Source organism: Pholcus phalangioides, unplaced genomic scaffold (assembly GCF_987345545.1).
Source record: "Pholcus phalangioides strain wild (caught in Gottingen) unplaced genomic scaffold, Ppha-v1.0 ptg000015l_1, whole genome shotgun sequence".
Lineage (NCBI taxonomy): Eukaryota > Metazoa > Arthropoda > Arachnida > Araneae > Pholcidae > Pholcus > Pholcus phalangioides.
In genome coordinates, this window is record NW_028301608.1 from 82,138,500 (window position 1) to 82,162,427 (window position 23,928).

At 35.7% G+C, this 23,928-nt stretch overlaps 1 protein-coding gene across 1 annotated transcript in view; it reads left to right on the forward strand.

Moving 5' to 3' along the window:
• The first annotated feature begins 8,777 nt into the window (after nucleotides 1-8,777).
• The window catches only part of LOC149076821 (uncharacterized), a 32,489-nt gene continuing 17,338 nt past the window's right edge, over nucleotides 8,778-23,928 (forward strand). The window contains exons 1-6 of the mRNA XM_089244519.1: nucleotides 8,778-8,926; nucleotides 16,766-16,854; nucleotides 18,480-18,513; nucleotides 20,247-20,353; nucleotides 21,226-21,294; nucleotides 23,392-23,457. Of these exons, the coding sequence (XP_089100645.1) occupies nucleotides 8,911-8,926; nucleotides 16,766-16,854; nucleotides 18,480-18,513; nucleotides 20,247-20,353; nucleotides 21,226-21,294; nucleotides 23,392-23,457 (381 nt within the window). The 5' untranslated portion in view covers nucleotides 8,778-8,910. The remainder of the gene's footprint in view (nucleotides 8,927-16,765; nucleotides 16,855-18,479; nucleotides 18,514-20,246; nucleotides 20,354-21,225; nucleotides 21,295-23,391; nucleotides 23,458-23,928) is intronic.

A 23,928-nucleotide genomic window follows, 5' to 3' on the forward strand; every position in this document is an offset into this window, starting at 1 on the left:
AGTCTTGTATCATATTATTAATGACAATACTGGTTTTTATATAGTGTGAAATAAATTCATGAATTATTCCATGCTTAGTAATAAGAACAGTCACCATTCTCAAATTATTCCCGCCCTTTAATAGGGTCAATAACATTGTCAATTGAAGATAGAGCCTGAATTGTGTGTTGTTTGACAGTTGCACATTATTCAGCTTAGGGAGTGAAAATGTAATTAGTGATTTCTGCATATGGAATATAATGAGATATTGATATAACGATACTATGGGGGGGCCACAGAAAATATCATTGTAAAGGAATTATTTTTATATCAAGAGGAAGTTGTTAAATATTAGTTTAATATTAGGCATATCCACACAAACAAGATAAAAAAAATATCATTGTTGAGGGATTTATCATTGCATTGAGTATCGTTGTAGCAAGGTTTCACTGCATTTAATACAGAAATGTCCAACTGATGTATGACATAAGCAATAAGCAATCCAATAAGCAATTTATTTTAAACTAATAAATATTCCAATATTATTTCTGCTGTTTGCCACAAGGGGAAGAAACAGAGTTTTTTATATGCTGTTAAATAATCAAAATAATAAGAGTGAAGTTTTGTTGATACACAAATGGGGGAAAACAAAATAGTTTGTGTCAGTATGATGATTTTAGGGGAAAAATACAGTGGAATCGTGTTTTAACAAATACGTCATAACGAATCTCGTAACAAAAACTTTTCTAATCCTTGAATATGTCTACATAGGAACAATGTATTGCGAATTCCGACGAAAATTCGCTATAACAAAATAAAAAACAAGTTTCTGAAAATCAACAAAAGAGTAAAAATTTTTTCAGTTCATTTCAGTTCCAAAAATGATCCCGTAGAATCGGTTTCAGAGAATTAACTTCTATGTGACTTGTGCGAAGAAATTTTAACCAATACACTGCATGGGAAAGAAATCAAGGAATGACTTTTAATTAAAGAAAAATTTAAAATCTTTCTGAATGGAAACAATGTGACATTAAAATGTGGCATATCCCCATCTCCTCTTCCAACATTTTTGAAAAGTCGGATCAAATTGAAATTTCAATTTCAAAAGCAGTTATAGGATCTCATAGAAAAAAGACGACTTTCAAATTTTCAAGATGTGAGCGTATAGTCTTTACATGACATTTGTAAGCCATTTTCCAGTAACACACATGGTTACCAGGACATTTGTTCCCGAAATGTGCCAGTTACCAGTCCACTCATATGAGAAAAAACTACAGACTTCGCATGTGCTTTTGGATGCGAAATCTTTCAAGCATTTGTTTAAAGTATTGCCCATGTTTGAGGACATGTATATTTTAGAGGAATTTTTCTTTTCTTTGGCTTCCACAATATTTGTACAAAAACAAACAAAAAAAAATTATGCATTTGCCTCAAATATGCTAAGTAAGTAAAACTTATAAAAAAAAAAATCACAATGCCTAATTGATTTGAGTTGCTTTGAATTATTTTTTAAATTTAACTTCCTTCTTTTTATTACCTAGAACGTTAATAAGTAATATTTCTTTGGAATCAAGTTCCATTACAATAAAATTTTTTAGCAAGTGCTGAAATTCGTAAAATTGGAAATTCCTTTATAACAAAGTAATTTCATCAGTCCCTTGGAGTTCGTTATAACGGGATTCGATTGTACATTAACATATGTAATATATTGGAGTAGCATAGTTTTTTTATAATTTCTAAATTCTCTGCATGATTTAAAAATATGTTCCAATTCCATTACAAGGAAAAAAACATTTTAATAATTTCAAACAAATAAAATTGATGAATATTATTTGGAAGAATTTTTTAAAAATCGAGTCATATTGTCAACTTCATGAATTGAAATTCTGCAGTCACAAAAAGTTAATTGACACAAATCTATGATTTCAAAATGTCTTGTATATGAACAGTCACAACTAAGCCTAGTTTGAAGTGTATCACACATAAAATTAGTAACAATAACTGTGCAAATTTCCCATTTCATATAAGGACTTTTATATGAGATGCTATGAATGGAATTTATGCTAAATTATAATATTGCCTGCCTTTTTGCTAAATTTAATCGGATGTGATTTTATGGACTATTAGAGTATGCATATATAGTTAATACTATAAGCTAAGTTACTATAAAAAAGGAAAATTTGTGATAAATAATTTCAGCTTGTGGTGAAATAAGTAGCACTAGAGAAAGTTTTCTGAAATTACGAATTTTTATTCTCAGTAAGCTATGCTTAATGTACAAAGATCTATCAAACCAATCACATCTAATGAAAATTTGAAAAAATAATATTGAAAGACATATAGGAGAAACACACCAATATACAATGGACCTTGTTTTTATAAACTTGAACAATTAGTTTAGTTTATAACATCGAAAATTGGAAAGATATTTGAAAAAATTGCATTGTTTTATAGACCAGTGGACTAGGTCATAAAAATGTGTATGTTTGTAAAATTAAGCCAGAAAATTGCTTGCATCTTGAAAAATTCTTATGCTGAAATTAATTTTCCCATATAAAATAATGGATATTTTATCAATTCATTCTGCATTCCTAAAATATGAATATATATATATATATATATAATGTATATATATAAAGAACAAGGTATTTTTTCTGCAGAATAAGTCTTATCATTAACAAGGTGGATACAGTACACAGAATATACTGATGCTGCTATCATTTTAAACTTATTCAAAGTGCTTGAGACTTCATATTATAAATTATTTCTTTTATCTTGTACATTTCATGCTCGTAAGTTGAATCTTGGCTCACAAGTTGAGACACTCATAAGTTGAAGTACCACTGTGCAGGGAAAACTTGGAGACAGGGTAGAGAATCTTGTGTTGTAAAAATATATGTTACAGTAAATGTGACGAATCTAGCAATTATACATAATTGATGATTATGCATAATCTTCAATTTATCACATTTACTGTAACATATACAGGGTGTTTTGTTGATGGACCAACAAACTTAGAGGGTTGTTAGTAGACTTCAAGAAGAACAACAATTACAATGGAACATGGTATCGCTAACCACGTTAAGAGGGTGAAAATCGCGAAACACTCATGTAGGTTTCGACGTCACGCTGGAACGACAAAAAGTACAATACAATTCACCAGACGAATTGGCGTCATCATCATCCTCTGATACATGGCCGGAATTTTTTGTAAGATTTCGTGCCACAGATAGCGGAAAAGTGGGGAACCGAGAGCTTTTTGTCTGCTTGTCAATAATTTACATTGTCCGCAGCATGTGATCTTACCCCAGTGTATGCGTTTCACGACGCTGCTTTCGTGAAATATGGTGAGTGAATCCATGAACGCATTCAGCGATCAACTGACATCCACCTTTTGTCTCCTCTGGACTCAGAGCCTGCATGCATGTTCGCGATTTTCACCCTCAACGTGGTTTGCGACACCATGTTCCATTGCAATTTTTGTTCTTGATGCCTACTAACAACCCTTGAGTTTGTCAGTCCATTAGCAGAACACCCTGTATATGTTACTGCCAAAGCCTGACATGCAGGAAATTTGCTACGGGCCAGGCACTTCATGAAATGACGAAGAGCTTTGGCCAAAGTCCAAATTGCAGAAATTATTAGGACTTTGGCCACCCATTTCATGAAGTGGCCAGAGATCTCTGGCCAAAGCTCAATGTGCTGATGTAAGATGACCCGGTAGGAGCCAAATCGATTTTTTTTATTGCCAGCGTGTTATACATATATATAGCAGCTGTATTGGATTAGCTTCATGTTATGAGAGAAAAAGTGAAATTTGAGAGAAAAACTGTAAAAATAATTATTTAAACATGTAGTTTTTTCTGCCAAATTTTAGAGAAAAATAATTACTGCATCGTGACTGCTGTATGATGAGTTGCTATAACTAATGTGGGCATAATTATCACCAAAAAATATGCCAACTTAGCTGTGTTTCCAAATCATGTCTTTTGTTATCAGAATTTGGCCAGGGATTACTGGCCACTTCGCAAATTGGCCAATTTCGGGCTTTGGCAGTAACATATACACAAAGTGAAAGTAATATATGGTTCCTGAAGTAGAGAAATTGATTCATTCAGGAAAGTTGCTTCATGAAATGAATGAAAAGTTGTAACTGATGAGAAGAAAAATTTTTTATTGTAAGATATTCGCGTGGCAATGACAGAGAATTTTTTTTTAAAATACCTACCTTTATTGAATTACTTATTTATTAATTTTATGCAATCAGACATTTCAACTTATATGAATGAGCCTTGTTAATGATAAAACATACAGCAGATTCGAGAAGTACCATTTTCACCCTCTGCCCTCCTTTAAGCATTTGTTCAATATTGGAGAAACTGGAGAAACCGTGAGACACCCAGTCTCTGTCCCAAGAAGCAATGTAAGCTCTTTGCCCCCCCCCCCCGGAAGGGAGGAGGTTCAGGGCATCTCAATACCAAAATCTATTGATACATCAAAAATTACATATATAGTGAAAGTAAATTAAATTTTTTTTCAATATTGAAGGAGTGTCACATTTTTTACAGTGCATTTCAATTTTTAGTTGCAGTTCCGCCAACTCCCCAAATTATGCATATACAGTAGATGCCGCTTATTAAAATCATGATGGATAATGTTATCATTTGGGTATTTTTGTTACTTTTGCTAAAGTGCAGACCAGACCGATATCATAACATGGGAAAAATTATTTTATAGTTATGAGAGAGAGAGTGAGAGTGTGTGTGACTGACTGACTATGATTTATGTTTTATAAAATGTTTTCTTTTGAAATTTTTTCTTTTTGCATATTTTGACTCATTTTTTATGCTAATATTATCAATATTAGCATAAATATTCAATAGGTAATCAATACCTATATGCTAATATCAATCTACAAGACTATGTAGGAGGTCAGAAGGCCCTCCCTATTGACCAGAATTTCTGAACTCAGTTAACAATGTCCTAATCAGGTCATAATAGCTGCTATGATCCATGTGCACCTGCTTTTGCAATTTTTTTCCTGTAATTAAGGTAAGATGTGAAGATGAATTTAGGAAAGAAAGAAAATTCAACTTCCCTTGCAGGGAATCAAACCCATGTCTTCTCATTTGCCGGGTGAGTGTCCTAGACGACTAGACTACAAAGGCAACAAATCTCAATCTTTCCTTAGAGCTCGTGTGTACTGAATGGGATCGTGCATAAGCGGTCGGACCTAACTCAAGCAAAAGCTCACAATTGCTGTTACTGCCATCAGATGGCAACTTATCCAAGGATTATGTCACTCTCTGCACTAGGGTGCTCACCCAGCAAGTGAGAGGATGTGGGTTCAATTTCTTGCAGGGGCAGTTGAATTTTCTTTCTTTTCTAAATGCATCTTTGCATTCTACCAGCTGTTAAAAACCTTTATATGGAAAGCAGGGAGTGACATCATCCTTGAACTTAGATTAGTTTGTCGAGTTAACAGTTAACAACTGTTAGTCGAGCAGTTGTAAGTCATGTGATTTGAGGCCTTGCCTATTATATTTAAGTTTTAAATATGAAGTATTGTCAGATTTTGATGCAACATGAACAAGAATAACTTTGAACCAAGAAAAAATATTGTAAAGGGCTTGTACAAGCATCCCAAAAAATCTTACAGGACATGGTAACAGTTATTTGAGGGAAAAAGCACATCAGGTTTGGGATTTTCATGTGAGGATGAAGGACTCTAGCAGCAATCCTTGAGGATGTTTATTTTATCCTCCCACCCCCCACCCCCCACATCTCGCCCAGAGAACAAACCTTCTCTTTTTGCCATGAAGATCATACAAGGTCATACACTCACGCAGAGGTCATCTTTCTGTGGTCACACTAATTTTACTCATAATTTATGACTAATTTTTTACTCATTTGTTTGTAAGGGAAAGATTTCTTCGATTATACTAATAATACAAATATTTTATTGGAGGGGGTGGGGATTTTGCCCCACTCCTCTATATCTATCTAGACTGAGGTGTCCTTATATCCTGGAAGTTTCATTGGACCTCCTTCCTACTTATTTAAAATAAAAAGAATTACTGTCTGGTTTTTAATTAATATAGATATCAGCAGTAGTCTTTGTGTAGAAGAAGTTGCTGGAATTTCTTGACAATTTTGAGAGCCCCAAAAATGTTTAGAACCCCTTTTGCCCAAAAATATTCCAAATTAACAAGAGAAATAATTCCAGAATTGATGGAAACTTTCAATCATTTGCAGCCCCTGTTTGATTTGGATCTTTGGGTCCCTTTGGTACATGATTAGAAACAAAAAATGCTTTTAGTATCTGGGCAAACATCTAGTTTTGCCCCCTCTATGATTTTAGATGAAAAAAAGGATGCATATGAATATATGGATGACCTGGGCATTAAATATAGTGAGGTCTATAATGTATTTAACAAAGTCTCTTCAATTCCACTTAAAAACTTCATTATAAAGAAAATTCGTAAATGTGTAAACATGTGTAAATTAACTTATGAAAAATGTGACTGAAACAAAGACAAATGCCTTTATAGCTTCTGGAAAAACCATTAAGGCCTTGTTTTTCTTGGAACAGGTCTCTTGCGCCGCGTACAACGTGAATCACTCAGTGCGACGCGTCCTTCACGGGTGCAAAGGCATCTGCCATCGCTCTACGTCAGGCGTGATTGATCGTCGTACGCCACGTGTTTCGCCGATCTCGCTGCACTTTTGTTTTATTCTCACAGAAATCGAACACTTGAATGGAGATATGCAGACAATATTACAGATGATGTGCACCATGATAGGAAAACACAAACGCGTAGCGAGATCAAATTACACGTTTCTTCCGAGGCGAAATGTTCCTATTCGGTTCATGCGGTGCAATAAACCTGCTTCTAGGGGAAAAACACGGCTTCAGGCACTTGAAATATACCGAGCTGACACGGTGTTGGCTGACATCGCCATAGTCCCACGTCTTAGATCAACACCACCTATGTTCCACACCACATAGGTGGTGTTGCTTAGATCCGGGCTGAGATCTTTATTCTAGTGAATTTTTAGTGAAAAAAAGACCCGAAAAATTTGCCCTACCCTACCCTTATAGTCATCTTCATATTGGTCCCCCGCGGGCCTATTTAGAGGGCAGCTAATGTCAAAAATATTGGAAGGTAATGCCAGAAATCGTAGGAGCAGGATTTTTGCACCGCGTGAATAGAATATGGTCATTTCGCTTCAGCAATGTGTAACTTTATTACGCTACGCCTTTTCCTAGCGTGGCGCATTAGCTGTTCTGTCGTTTGCATATCCACGTATTTTTGACAAAAATGCAGAGATCGGCGAAATGTGCTTAGCGTATGACGCATTTGACTCCTCCAGAATCGGTCGGCCAATCACGCTCGACGTAAAGCGTTATTGTGGTGTGACGCGTTTTGCGCTTTGTAGGAAAACAGTCATAAATACGTAAATATAGGCTCTACATTCTAGAAACCTTGATAAATATATACTACTTTTCTTGTTGGTGACTGACGGCGTGCCGTACTGGGCTATTCACGTTGTACGCGTCGCTAAAAACTTGCTCCTGGGAGAATAAGGTTGTAGAGTGGCAAAACCAGCTTTCTGTTTAGAGTGGCGTCTAATCGTTGGGGAGGGGGGAACCTTAGAAGAGAAATAGGGTAGGGACAAAGCCTCCTAGAGCAGTGGTTCTCAAACTTTGGAAGCCCGCGGCCCGGTAAATCGCTTTTGCGTAAGTGAAAGGCCCGTTCATACAACTAACGAGAAATGAATGGAAAAAATGAAACCGAATCACACTCACGGCCCGGTATCGGGCCGCGACCCGGCGGTTGAGAAACACTGTCCTAGAGAGACTAGTATCTAGGAGGCTTTGGTAGGGACCATGGGCGGAGATACGGGGGGGGGGAACGTCAAAGGTGGAGTCGACTGATCTAGAACTCCTTAATACACAGATGAAGGCGTATATGAGGGAGTCTTAGACTGATCTAGAACTCCTTAATACACAGATGAAGGCGTATATGAGGGAGTCTTAGACTGATCTAATGTATATATGAGCTGACATCATCATCATCGTGCCCCCCCCCCCCCCAGACGGTTAAAGGATTAGCGATCGACACGGCATTGGTTAAAATCCTCAATTTCACCAATCCGTTTCGATCTTCAATCCTTTCACCTGCGATTGCAGTTTAAACCAGAGCGCTTGAAGCTCTCTACAAGCGCTTTGGTTTAAACTGTGTTGGTGAATACGGCCGTAAGAAAACGCACTACAGCTTTGGACGATTGTCGAACCAGTCGTTATAAAGGCAATGGAAGTGTTCTATTATCTCTGGATGCTGCAAGAAGTACTTAAAGAAATCATCATTGAACTACTATTGCAGGAAGTTAGCCTATTCCTGGGAGAGCGCGTATGATGGATCTCTTCCATCAACACTCTTCTTCAAAGCTCGAACTCGCTCACTGGAGACAAACCACCGTCTTGCTAAGTTCACTGTGAACATGGTCGCTACATGTCCTCTCTGCAGGATGAACGAGGAAACCATAGAACACATTCTATTACACTGTCCTGAATTGTCACGCTGCCAAATGTACCTACACGAGCCTCCAGATGTAGATGCACGTGTTGCTTTTAGACTCGGTCGAAACATAAGAAGACCATCTGACAAGGAAAAAATCGTGAATGACACGAAAGCACTGCTAATGCAGTGGCATAGCAAAAGAAATTAACTACGATAAGAAAAGGCACCGGTGTTGCGATGCTAGCCGTTACAAAGGCATCCTTATCCTTGCTTGTGTGTTTTGAATCAATTCTTTCCTCCATGGTTTTGAATACACACAACCCCGTTGTTTTTTTCACACAGAATGTGGATATTGTGATCTTTTTGTGTCTCGATCTTGTTCTTAGGCCGCTCAATCTGTGAGAAAATGGTTGAATGTAGCAGTAAGTTGAAATCTGTCGTGGTTCGGACTTTAGTTCTCTTTTTTCTCTTAAGTAATGAACTTCAGTATTTGGGAGATGCAGTAAAAGAAACAATGATATGAAACAGAAACTTCTCAATATAGAGCGATATTCCACGTCCTTTACTAGGCTGGGGCAACCAGGACACTGCGCCAAATGGGGGCCTCAGAAAAAATGTACACTTATCTTGCATACTTTTTTTTTTTTTTAAAAAGGGTACACCCCCCCCCCCCCCGTAAGAAACTGTCTGCCGCGAGAAGGTACGCTACGGCCCTGCAATATTCCTTTTCAAAATTTAAGAGCCGAGGCAAAATCTAGTTAGAAAAAAAACTTTTTTGACTGTCGCAATATATGACATGTTTTTCGAAGTTAATTTTTAGGTTTACACATTCACGCAGTATTCGTGACAACCAGAGAAGCTCCTTAACAACCTCGGAAAGAGCTATAAATTCAGTTTCCATGCTCGAAAGCGCTACAGCATTTTGTTTTGATGATAACCAAGAAAAAGGAATACCACCAATCAAAACCACGAATCCACTGACAGATTTTCTGTCATCTTGGTCAGATGACCAGCTAGCATCGACATAAGCTGTAATATCAAAATTTTTAGCAAGAGACAAATTTATAGCATAGTCTTTCGTATTAACAACATATTGAAAAACTTCATATAACAATTTTAAATGTTTTTCAGATGGAGAATTGCAATATTTAGATAAAAAAGTGATACTGCAAACATTATATTGGACCTAGTTCTTGTTGCTAAAAATAAAAGGCTCCCGATTAGAGATCTATATAATGCATTATCAATAATTTCATTTTTATCACATTTTTCAACAACAATACCAATTTTTATCGGGATCATAATTTTAGTATTGACTGGAATACCATTAAACACTTCACACAATTTCTCTATATAACCTTTTTGATGCATTAATACTTCATTATTTCTCGTTTCAAACTCCATGCCTAGAAATTTTTCGATCGGATCCAAAACTTTAATATCAAACTTGGATCTTATTTTTTCGATCACTAAATTTATTAAATCACAATCAGGCGCAAAAATCGCAAGATCGTCTACATATACCAATACTATTACATTCCAGTTTAAATGGTACACGCAATTGCAGCTTGAGAGTTTTTCAAATTTGAGTTCTAAAAGAACTGTGTGTAGCCTATGAAACCATTCACGACCTGCTTGGTGCAGCCCCTATAAAGCTTTTTTCAATTTCATTACAAAATGTTCTTTACTCTGTTCCACAAAACCTTGCGGTTGCTCTAGGTAAATGTTTTCCCGATAGGTTTCCATTAAGAAAAGCACATTTAATATTGGCATGCACATATCTCCAATTTTTCAATAACACCAAAATGATGTAAAATAATCTCACTAAAGTAAAACACACAACTGGCGAAAATGTGTCAAAATAGTTTATACCTTCAATTTGTTTGAAACCTTTGGCGACAAGTCGTGCTTTGTATCTTTTTATTTTCCCTTTATAGTCAGTTTTTACGCTATAAACCCATTTACTGTCTAAGATTTTCTTGGCTTGATCTCTAGGAATTAGATCATACACATCACTGGATTTAAGGGTTTCTAGTTCTTCACTCATTGCTTCAAACCATTTCACATTATCGGGTCCATTTTTCGCTTCGTCAAATGATAGTGGAATTTTCACATTTGCGCAATGAGCTTCAGTTTCATCCTCATTTACTATTTCGGTTTCAGATTCTAGATCACTAACCACATTCTCACTTTGATCGTCAGTTTTTCCCTGAAAAATCAAAGTGTTTAGGTTCAAAATTTAGAGAATTACTTTCACAATATTGCTTAATCTCATTTAAGCTTCTTAGTCTAACATTTGGCTCAGGTTAATAGTAAACGTCCTTTCTTCCTGCGGATTTTCCAGTTTTTCGGGTCATTATTTTTCGCACCTATTTAATTTTCACTGGATGAAGATCAAACAAGTCTATGTTCGAGTTTTCATCATCACATGTTTCATTTACATTTTTAATGTGTACTTTGTTTGCAGAGTTTCCAGTCTTGTATTTGAATTTATTTTCATCAAATCTTACATGTTTGGTTTCTCTCTACTATCACTCTACGTGCGCTAGGTTCCCAAATTCTGTATCCCTTCGTTCTCCGGGCATAACCAACTAGATATCCTTTTTTCGCTGTTGGGTCTAATTTTTCCCTTCTTTGTTTTGGGACATGCATATACGCTATGCACCCGATTCTCTTGAAATGTTTGACAGAAAAACGTCTGTTTAACCAGACATTCACGGGGGCTTTTCCGTCTAGACTACTGTGAGGAAAACGATTCTTCAGATAATTTTGTGTATGCACAAATTCAGCCCACAAAAATTTCTGCAACTCTGTTTCGTACAGAAAAGTCAGAACACCTTCCATGATTGTTCTATTGAATCTTTCTACAACTCCGTTCATTTCCGGAGAGTAAATATTCGTTCGCTCAACCCTGATACCTTGCTCTTTTGAGTGCTTTTTAAAATAATCGGCGGTAAATTCTAAATCGTTATCACTACGAATAGATTTTATTTTCTTTCCATGCAGTCTTTCAGCTTCAGCTTTTAAATCTTTAAAACACTCAAAAGCTTCATTTTTATGTTTCATAAAATACACTGTTCCGTATCTAGAATAATCATCAATTATACTAAGAAAATATCTGGAACCACCTAACGACTGCACTGGGGCTAGTCCCCACACATCCAAATGCAAAAGTTCAAGCACATCATTTGTAACAATGCTGTTTATGCTTTTAAAGCTTTCTCTCATCGATTTTGCTAAGTTACAAGCTTCACAAAATTCAAACTTGCCATTCAGATTTTTGATACCATAGCAAAAATTTTCTTTCGAAAATTGTTTCAAAGCCCTAGAGTTTTGGTGGCCATATTTACAGTGCCATAACATTAAATCATCATTTATTTTAGCTGTATAGCTTTCTGATTTCGAGTCTGCATTTCCCACAGTCAAAATATATAAATTATCTTTTAAAGGTATTTCTAGAAAAAATCTGCCATTTGGCTTTCTGATCATTGCTTTACCATTCCTTATAAAAAGCGAATAACCAGTTTTGTCAATTAATCTACCAGAAATCAAGTTCCTAGTCATATTTGGGGCATACAAAACATTTTTGAGCAGTAAAATTTATTTACCTTTACGTTGATGAACCTCCACTTGATATCTCCTTGCTCACATATTTCTGTTGTTCCCTCTGCAATTGTAGCCTTTGAATTTTTGAGATCTATAAAATTTTGGAACAATGTGTTGTTATTGCAGAAATGATCAGTCGCTGTTGTATCAACCGCAAATCCTACAGTGTTTGAGTCGATCGATAATGCACCAGCTAGAAATGAAGTTGCACTTGGACCAGTAGCACGATTCTATTCTTGAGGCTCACAGGCTTGCCGACGCCTCATCTTGAATTCACTCCCACGTCTTGACACTTTCCGCCGTTTTCCAGACTGTTGACAGTGTCTTATCAAATGTCCTGGTTGACCACATCTAAAACTGGTTAATCTGAATTTCCGATTTTCCATTGGGAATGCTGTCTGCGGAGAGTCACTCGGAATATCTTGATTTCCATGATGTTGAAGACGGTCGTACTCCGATATCAATGCTTTGCGTACGTTTTCGGATGTAAAGTCCTTATCCGATAGTTGATGCACTTGTATTACAACGTTGTCGTATTTTTCTGGCAAGTTGGATAACATTTGATACGTAATTTCGTCATCTGCTACAATCTTGCCCGCCGATTCCAATTTTTTAGCAGCTCTCAAAATGCGACCCAAGAAAACAGACATGCTTTCGTCAGATTTCAGTCGACAGTTCATGAATTCAGTTCGTAGAGTGGCAATTCTAGCATGGGTCGTTGGAGCAAAAGCACCACACAAAATGTCCGAGGCATCTTTAGCTGTTGTGGCTTCACTCACCAAGTTCTTTAAATCATCGTTAATGAGGGGACATATAGTTGACAATGCTTTCGAGTCTCGTTTTCTCCACACTCTGAGTTCTTTTTCATTTTTTTTTGAGGCTTGAGCTCCGATCCATCCACAAGGGCAAACACATCATAGTTCATGAGAAGCATCTTCATGTTGAATTTCCATTCCTTGAAATTATCACGATTTAATCTTCGAAATTTGAATACACTCGTTTCTTCCGCCGACGCCATTCACTTTCCAAGGTCAGCTTTGCTTCCGAGAAGTAAACGATTTTCCAAAAAACAGAGTTTTCACATTTACAAACTAAGTACAGATTTCTTTAGTACTTCCTAACCACGAAAACTAAAAAACCACGCTCTGCTACCAATTGTTGAGGATCGACCACTTTCATGGTTCGTAACTATCAGTGAAAACAACTACAAAAAACGATCCAGAGTCAAAAAAGCGAATGAGAGCAATGTATATTTATTCAGTCTAAAAACAGGTATATATATATATACACAAGGCTTGTGGGAAGAAAATAACGCCACTCTTGTGACGTAAAACTAAATTTGCATGAATCGACGAAAAAACACCAACAAAAGCTATTTTATGTGATGTGATTTTCAATATTCTTAAGTCCTTTCTTTTCATTGTATAATATGCTACTGTTAAGCCCTTCTATATCAGGGCTTAACAAATCTCAAAAAAAGGAGTTTCCCTGCAGTGGTGAGCATTGAACATCCACAACTTATCTACAAGTGCGAGAGTTTCTTGTTGAGTTTGCTCAAATTAACAAAGTTCATGAATGAACACTCCCAAAAAAAAAAAAGGAGATAAGCGAGATGTAATTTCGTTTTAATGTCATGACTCATGACGGACAGCTTGTTGTTCCGCCACACTCATGCAGCAAGCGTATCATGCACCCCTCCAGCATGTTGGGGACGTTTAATATCAGCTTTGAGAACAAGTGAACATAAACTTGGTAACGCCAGCATTTAACAATGAACATTTCACTTGTGCAGTGGTTTAAAAAAGATTACGATGAAGAAAGATAAATCAAACACTGTTAAAAAACTGAAGGTAAAAGGTGGGAAAAAAGTTTGCGAGTAGCGAAATAGGGATTAGAACTTGGGACCCGCACTGTTACAACACGTGACATTACTGATTGTACCATTGACAAACAGCATGTAGAGTTGCAATAAAGTTTATAAAATGTAAACATATGTGTTAGTTGGCACCAATGAAGAGTAGCAACCTATTTTTTGATAATCTTGTGAATGTGCATTCCAATATGTTTAACATTTGCAGCAACATGTTCAACACTGCAACGAGTCACTTCAGAAAAATCTAGGTGGGCATCAGAAAAATTTTTTTATCTGAAGAAAAAGGTCCATAATAATGGTTCTTTTTACTCAGTCTGCAATTTAGTAACTACACAAAGAAAAATTTAGGCACCAATATTATTTTTTTAAGTCACCATGGCAACCTGGCGCCTGGGATTTGACCAGCCTTATGCTAAATTATTATTATAGTGAATCCTGCTTATAACGTTTTTGAAATACCTGTCATGAAAAATGTAAGCGGTAAAACTCTCTAAACGGAAAATCTTATTGAGAATTAGTTAAAGCGAAATCATAAGTACTAAGCAGGAAAATGTTCAAAGTTAGAATGTTATAAGTGGGATCGTCTATATATAGTTTTTCCTCTCTCTCAAATTCCTCTTTTCATTTCTCTTGTTGCATGGAGCTAATCCAATACGTTTACTATGTATAGCCATGTTTCACACCTCGGCGATGAAAAAAAATGGATTTGGCATCTCCCAGATTCTCTTACATCAGCACATCAAACAAACTTTGGCCGTCCACTTTACAAATCAGTTGGCTAAAGCCCAAATCATTTCAGAAAGTCAGACTGGCCAAACTTCTCAGCCATTTTACAAATTGGTCACACTTGTTCTTCATCAGTAACATATATATCTTAGCACAACTTATATCAAATGGTGATGAAAAAACAGGATTTATGGGTTTGCTGCTCGTGGGCTACTCAAATTTTGCCACCCTTCCCTCTTTTTTGTCAAATTTTCTTAACTCCTCATTTCCTCCAAATTGGATGCCCTAGGCCAGCGGTTCTCAACCGTTTTTGACGCGCGGAGGCCTTTCCAGTACTTAATTTTTATATCGGAGCCCTGTTTGACTCTAGGAGCCTTTTTTGTATATAATTTTTATGCCGGAACCCTGTAGGCCTCTTTTTTCCATTTATCTGTCAAATTTACTTATATACTCGTGTATAAGCCGACCCCCCCCCCCAACTTCAGGACCACCAAAACCGCAATAAATTGAAAACCCGTGTATAAGCCGACCCCCAAAAAATCCTTGCATTTTAGAGAAAAAAATGCTTACATTTTCATGCAAAATGAATAACTTATGGAAATTTGCAATAGAAAATGATTGAAACTTTTTAATTCATTTCTTCTGAGTCTCCAAGCTCATCGTAATCCATCAGATCATCATAAGGTGCGGCATCGCCCATATGAGGGCTACGCTGTCATCGCCATTGTCAGTCACTTTCAAAGGGGATATCATCTTCAGTTCCGTCCATCGCATTGGTGATGCAACACTTTTTGAAGGATCTGAAGATAATTTTGGCGGAAAGAGAATTAATTCCACGCCTCATGTACCCATTGGCACAATAGGCCAATGTCAGGTTTCTTCAAGGCACCACTTTTTGTAGTTTATCATCTGAACTCATCCGTTCGATCCACAAATTCCTTAAATAGTCTTTGAGAAGCTTGTTGATGATCACATCTAAAGGCTGTACGATTGACATTAGCGGAACTGGTATCAAAGCCAATGGTGTTTTCGATTTCTTTACCTCAGCTTTGACATTATCAGTTCTGTGAGGTTTGAACATATCTCCTACCAATAATGCCGGTTTCTCAAACACTGCTACAAAAATGACTACTGATTGCGGGGTCGATATTTTCTCATCAGAAACTGACCCGAGTATAAGCCGACACCCCCACTTGAGAAACAAATTTTTCCACAAAAAAACTCGGCTTATACACGAGTATATACAGTATTTATTTTATTTTCCTTGAGTCACTGCGGAGCCCCTGGGAAGCGCACACGAAGCACCGGTTGAGAACTGCTACCCTAGGCTATAGGTTGCTAAGTCCCTATGAATATGCCTCTATCTCTAAAGCCCTGTTTACATGTGCAGTATTGCTGTAGCATTGGGAGAATTGGTAGCACTTGCCTGACGACTGTCTCTCCCTTGTAGGGAAAGAAATAGGGTGCGGAATTGCCTATTGCTTTTTTTTATTGGAAATGTTTGAGGGATGTAACCTCCTTTTCTATAAACCTTTGCATGGGGAATTGAACCAGCAACCCATTTGAACTCTGAAAACTTCTGTAAAGTGGGGGTTAAGGTGCTGGTCCATGTAAATGGGTTTTGGTGAAAATCCTTGAGGTCCGTTTTAAAAACCCGCTTTTTCCATTTCCCACTCAGAAAAATCACCAATGAAAAAAGGCATGAAAGAAAAAACTCAACTTCACACAGCCAAATATTTCAATATGAGTAATGTAATGGTTCATCACTCATTTCAACCAATCACAATGCACTAAATTTCTATAATGTAGGTGCGTGGGAATGTAGGGTTTGTTTATACGCCACAAGGTTTATTTCTTTTCCATTCAAAATAACAAGGGGGGGGGGAGAATAGATTCTGGTCCCGGCAACAAGGGGTATACCTTTTGTATGCCTCTGGCATACACCCTCGTTCAGAACGATTGTAGTAACACTGGAATGGAGTTTTAATGAAATCCTTATACCATGTGCTTGTTATTAATTGTTGACTAAGTAAACCTTTTGTTTTCGATTTCATAGGGGATAAGAACATAGCATCATGGAAAATGAGGGATATATACAGGAATCCATCACCGCCAGGTTCGCCTCCACCTTTCGAAGAAGAACAGGTATGTATTAATACTTTTCTTATATAGCTGACAAATCTCCATAAATTTACAAATACAAAAACAATGCCACAACATGCAAAATGCCCAACAAGGTGGCTGAGAGTACATACTGACTATATTTCTATACGCTAGCATCAGGCACATGTGGTTGAAAAAAAATACATTCCTGGTCCAAATTTTCACTGCCTCTGGCATGTCAGGCTCTGTTTTGTCCAGCCCTGCTATATAACAAAATTTTGTTTCTGGAATGCTCACAAATCCATTAATTTATGTTTTTTGAAAATAATTTCAGTTGAAATGCACTGCCCTGTCTACCTCATGTATTGCAAGATTTGATGTTTCAAAAAAGAAAAAAAAACTGCACTAAATTGTTTGGTTTTATTCGTCTCATTGTCGACTTATTACATAGTTAATTGATGTGCTATTGGTTAATTGATTAATCTAATCAAGCAAAATTGTGTACTGTGTGATTCGAATTGGTGTGAAACTTACACTTGTTCGGAATTGGGACAAAACAATTTGGTGGCCAGAGTGAACTGGTCACTGTAATTACCAACCATTACTTCTCTATGTCAGTGGTTCCTGACAGTATGAGTCATTCATGGCATGTAAAAAAAAAAAATCTGCGATGGCAGGGAATAAGTGAGTTGCATAATACAAAAGGGCAAAACATTAATTATGGCACAAAATTAGAGATATATTTACAAATTTCAATATATTTCTGGAAATGCAGTCTAATCTTGTCAAGAGGTTACTCTTGAAAAAGCAAAAATATGACCCCGTAAGCAGAGTGACCCGCTAAATAGAGTAAGCCATTTTATTGTTACTACCCCTCTCTCTCATTCCTGCACAATGTGCATTTGTGCATAGAAAATCACATTTTTGTGCAGCCTTCATAGTTGATTTAAGTTGCCAATTTAACTGTTGAGATGCTCATTATTTATTTTAACTAGCCCAGTCATCCAAAATTGTTAAATATTAAAACCTCAAGAATGGGTCATCTGGATAAAAAATACTTTTCAGTTCTACGGCCAAAAAGTTACTTGCATTAAAATAAAGTAATAAACAATCAATATTTTTTTTTATTAAAAAAAAAAAAGAAGAGGAAATTAAAATATTATATATTAAAAAATAATAATAAGAAGAATAATTAAAATGAAAGAAAACTTGCATAAAAGTTATTTGTGCTCATTTTTAAGAAGTCAATCAATATGCTTTTCCATTCCTTGTAAATGATATGATAAAAGCACTATAAATCACATTATTGTCCAAAATATTGTCGATAAACAGTAGAAATGATGCATTGGTATCATTTCATAGCTCTCATGTGAATGCTGAATTAGCCATCTTCGAAAATCTATAATAGAATTTTCAAAAATTATGAAAAATGTGTGAGATTGAAAAGAAAGAGTGCCTAGGAATTTATTTTGTTATGAATTTTTTTAATACAAAAATAAGTGAAAATTTCTTTGTGAGAGGGGCGAAGTGCCATTTGGCCTATCCCATTTGACCCTTCATAAGATGATAACACGAATGAAAAATTTTTGGAATAATATTTTTCTTGTTAAGGAAGCCATAAAATCATGTTTATCACTAATCATTATTATTTTTTCATCATTTCTTAGGAATTGGACAAGGAGTCTATTGCCTCTTCCACAGGTAATGCTATAATTTTATTTTTTAAAGTTTTAATGCATTTAAATATTTATATTAAGATTTTTGTGATCAACCTACACCAAAGACGATGTTTTTAATGCTGTCGAATTTCTCAAATCTGGAAAATCTGGACTTCTCCAGAGGAAAAAAGAAACAGTCTAAGAATTATAGATCAAATTTTGTATTTTTTAATCTTTTTTATTCATTCACAATTTGTTTAATTTTTTTTAGGAAATCAGCTATTTTTGGTTGGCCACAGTTTCAATCTTCATACTTCTGCTTGCTATCTTGAAAACAAAATCTCTATTTGAATGGAAATCTCTAAACCCCAGGGGTTTCCCATGGTTTTCCAACTCCAAACCGCGAATGCAACTTGGTCTCCCATTTGAAAAGGTCTCTCCACAGTTAGCAGACAGACCTACAACATGATACTTCATCACATGGAAATTAAAGTACCGTATATACTCGTGTATAATTCTTTTGTGTGGAAAAATTTGTTCCTCCAGTGGGGGGGGGGGGGGGGGGGGTCGGCCGGCCGGCCGGCTTATACTCTGGTCAGTTTTTGATGAGAAAATATCAACCCCCACATCATTGGTATGGGATATGTTCAAACCCCACAGAACCGATGTCAAAGCCAAGGCAAAGAAATCAAAAACATCATTGGCTTTGATACCAGGTGGGCTAAAGTTGTTTGTACAGCCTTTAGATGTGAGTATCAACAAGCCTCTCAAAGACTATTTGAGGAATTTGTGGAACGAATGGATGAGTTCCGATGATCAATAAACTAGAAAAACATGAATCGTGTTTCCACTGACCCTTCAAAAAGTGTTGCATCAGCAATGCGATGGATGGAACTGAAGATGATATCCACTTTGAAAGTGACAATGGTGATGACAACCCAGATGAGGATACGCACCCCCTATGATGGTCTGATGGATTACCATGAGCTTGCAGACTCAGAAGAAATAGATTAAAAAGTTTGAATAATTTTCTGTTGTAAATTTCTGCAAGCTATTCATTTTCTATGAAAATATAAGAATTTTTTTTTCTCTAAAATGCATTGATTTTTAGGGGTCAGCTTATACACAGGTTTTCAATTTATTGCTGTTTTGGTGTGGTCCTGAAGTGGGGGGATCGGCTTATATACGAGTCGACTTATACACGAGTGTATACGGTACTTACCATTTTCACTTCAAAATATGGAAGACATATGGCTGCACCAGCAAGAACACGAGACAAAACACAACTCTGACAACATAAACTACTTTAAGGGCTAAGAACACAGAATACAGCATGTACCAATTCATTAGGAATTCTGCAGAGGAATGTTGTAGGAGTTGGTATAATGTGCTATTGAGAGTTAAAAAAATTACTAACGAATCTTTTGCTCACGCATATAAGGTGACCTAGGTTTTTGAAGTGAAAATTGAATAAAAATCTCTTCCTATAGGGAAGAGTAGATGACTTTACCTAATAATACTCAAAAAATTGTCAACAAATAAGGCAAATACCAGTAATTACTAAAAAATCCTCTTCTAAAAACTAATACTATACTAATACTAAAAATAACTCTTCCTATATGCGAGTAAATGTGGTATATCACTATCAGTACTCATTTTGGTAGATTTAAATTGTGAATAAAAATAATTTTTTTTAACATTGAAGTAGTGCTCAATGGGTGATCTTCAATATTTATTATTTGATTTCAATGTATAAAAGAAAATTCATCATTGCAGATGAGAAGAAATTCAAGTTTCTCCATAATTATTCTGTTCCTGTTGAAGTTGAAATTTCAGATCCCCATTGTAAATGGGATCCTAATCTGGATGCCTACTATTGTGAAGTAAGTTTTTTTACTAAACCTAGCTTGTAATTTACTGCATTTCCATAGAATCAAATTGTTATCCATGATCTTAATATTTTATTTTTCTGTCGTGTTAATTTTAATCCGTCAAAGTTTTTCCTGTGGTCTGGCAAATGAAGGTTATGATTCAAAATAATTTTTTCTTGCAAAATAATTTGTTTTTCTCCCCGAAAAATGATTCCTCTCATTCGTAACCTAAAACTGGGTGTACAAAGGAAGCAAATCATCATTGGAGGTGTATATTGATAACCCTTTAGGACTGGTTGGTTATCAGAATGACCAAATTGGCTTTACAAAACTGGACTAGCCTTGTTTGGGAATGTTTTGACAGTAAAAAAAGCCGCTTTGAATCACAAGTACAAATAAAAATTCCAAGCTATCATCAAAAGCAAATGGGCCAATGGTCGTCTGAGTTAACTGACCAGAATCATAACCTAGGACTGAAGCACAGTAAAATATTATTACATTCCCATAAGTGATGTTTCAAGAAATAATGTTATTAAATGAGTAATACGTCTACAATAGAACTCTTGTAATGCCAGTGAATAAGATCTATCACAGACACTGTTTAGTCTGTGATAGATCTAATGCTCTTTTAATGTAATTTCCATGTTATCGAATAATCCATATGAAGCAAATGCACTTTTACACCTCCCCATTATACCATGGTTATGCTACGATATGATGCTAGAGTAAATTATGGGGCCGTCTCAAGACGCCTGAAATATGAGGTTCTACTCTTTACAGCCTTTTTTTTATTCATAGGTGAATCTTTTTGTTGTGAAATGGGGTTTACCTTCATGTTTCTTAAATATTATTCTTTGCTCTTATGCTTCTGGTTTTTTTTATAGGTCTGTGAATCAACCATGAACTCTGAACATACCTACAATATGCATTTACGAGGCAAAAGGCATCAGAAGGTGAGCATTTTTGTTTTTGGCGTAATCAGATAACATATTTATCCAAATTAAATTACTAACTAAATAAGAGCATTTCTCAGTTTGATTAGAAAATAAGGCTAAACAAAACCGTAAAATAATAGAAAATAAAAACTTGTAAATGTATGTATCATTAAATGAGTGAGTTTCCACAATTCTTGTCGTTGTTTTGATAAGATGGGACCTTTTTTTGGTTTTCAAATGGAAAATTTTGAAGTATTTTTGATTGGTTCTGAGTGGAAATGTGAGACAAGAATATTGTCGTGAGAATATTCTCCCGGCTGTAAATTTGAAAAATAATCAAGAATATTCTTTTTTCTTTCAAACAATACAAAAAAATTACTAATTACGTTTGTATTGTGGAATTTAAAGCAAGAAATAAAATCATAGTTGATTGACAAAGGAAGCTATTCTTATGATCACTTTCAATCTGAGAAGATACAGAACTGTTGTTTTCATCAATAAACAAACACATACACAAATTTTGTATCACTCGTATTTCTTTGCAAGTTGTTCCGTAGAGCCATGTTGATTGTATTTCCTTACTTTAAAAGATTAATATTGTGGGCTACAAACTTTTTCTATAGTTTTCCACTTCTTTCTGTTGACAATGAATTCATTTCTGTTATATGTCATAATGTAACGAAACTTCTTGCTGTTGTAGCAGTCTTAGAAGGTAAATTTTGTCAAACTGCTGAATACATGTTTCTTTCCAACTACGTGACAGAATTAATGCTTTCTGTAGACTGTGACATGACTTTCCAAAAAAGTCCATTTTTCTCAATATTTGGGAAGTTCTGAAAGAATTCCCTCTTATGGCATACCTTTCATAATTTCCAAGTGGTGTATGAAATCAGATTCATGCTTATCTTTTCTAAACCTCACACCATAGAAAATTTTGGATCCAAAATATCTGAAACATGGTGGATAGGTTTTAGTGTCATAGAGCTCTTATTGATTTTATACAAAGTATTACTTTCCTCTTCATTTTTCAGGAGTAAAGTTAATGAAAGATTTTGCATGCTTTTGTTGGTTTCAGAAAATATGCTTTGACAGCCATATTGATTGTCAGATTCTGATATAGCAAAACCTGTGTTTTGCAGACGCCGGCAGTACAAAAAAATTTGCCTGTAAAAGAAGAGTGACAGTTAATAAGGGGGTTTGAAATACACACACTTTTATTATACGAGGGGAAATTATTATCTGGCTCTAAAAGAGGGGGTGACTGCATCTGAGGGGTGTCAGTTAAGAGGGGTTTCACTGTATTCTAATATATATCATATCACAATAAGACTCAGCAAATCATGAATTTTTCAGATACGCAGCAAAATTGTATCTTAACACATTGAGAGCACTGCTGAATACATTGAGTTGAACAATGCTAATGAGCTGGATGAATGAGTTGAACATTGCTATGAGACTAGCAATGTTCAACTAATGTTTGTAATGTTATGCTTTGTGCGGTTAATTTTTCTTGTAGTGTAATTATTACTATTAATTATTTTTTGATTTATTCCTAAGCATGTAACAAAGTATTTTTTTATGTATTAATTCACAAGTTAAAGAAGTTAAAGCTATTTTGTTATTGTAGCTCTTCCAGGGGACTATTCTCCAAAAAATTCTTACAAAAAATTTTACATTTTTAGTTGTTTTAGTTGGGATGTACTTCATCTTGGGCATCCTCTGTGGTTGAATGATAAAGGAATTTAGGTTGTAGTGATGAATTTTGTATAAATATTTGAAAATAAAGGAACCCATGTGAAGGGGGGGGGGAGATTTTATAATAGTATTGGTAAATATCCAAAACAGTGATTTTGAAAAATCTTAGTTGCTAAGTAATGCTTTTATTGTGATTCAAACTTGATTACAACATTAACCCTTTCAGACCCTGCCCGTACAAATTGGGGAGGGTTTGCTTTTTCTTGCTTTAGATATTCTTTTTTTTGACCTCTTGGACTTCATTCCTGATTTCAAAGATTATGTGTGCGCTATGAAATCAGGACTGAACTCACTTAAGTTAAAATTTGAATGAATTAGATTCTTTGAATAAACTAGATTTCTTTCATTTTATGTGCACAGAAATTGGCTACTGTTCGTCTTGTTGCCGATGTTCAAGTGGAAGTCCCACGTCATGCCAATATGCAGGTTTGCTATTATTTTCTTAAACAAGTTTTTTAATTCTGCCCTGTTAAGTTATATTGTCTATAACAGAAGTTTAAACTTGTTGCTGTTGCAGCTTCCCTCCAAGCTCATAAATTCTGTGTCCATATTCCTTAGGCTCAGCTTCTACCGAAATAATACTGGAAAAGAGTAAATATTTAGGAGGTATACTTCATAGTTTGACCACCCCTGGACTATAAGTATTATGTTCGTTCTTACGATTGGCTCTTCAGAAGTCTGATTACTTATCATGTGGTCTGGGGGTGTTACACTGCACTCTGTAATCTATCCAACAACAACAGAGCTAAGCTTTGCTGGGTGCTTGGTCATTCAGGTATCTCAGGTAATGAATCGGCTGACACACTGTCTAGAAGGGGTTCTGGGATTCTGTTCATTGTTTCTGAACCAGCTTTGGGCATTTCACTGGAATTGATACTGTTTTCAACTCATTCAGGA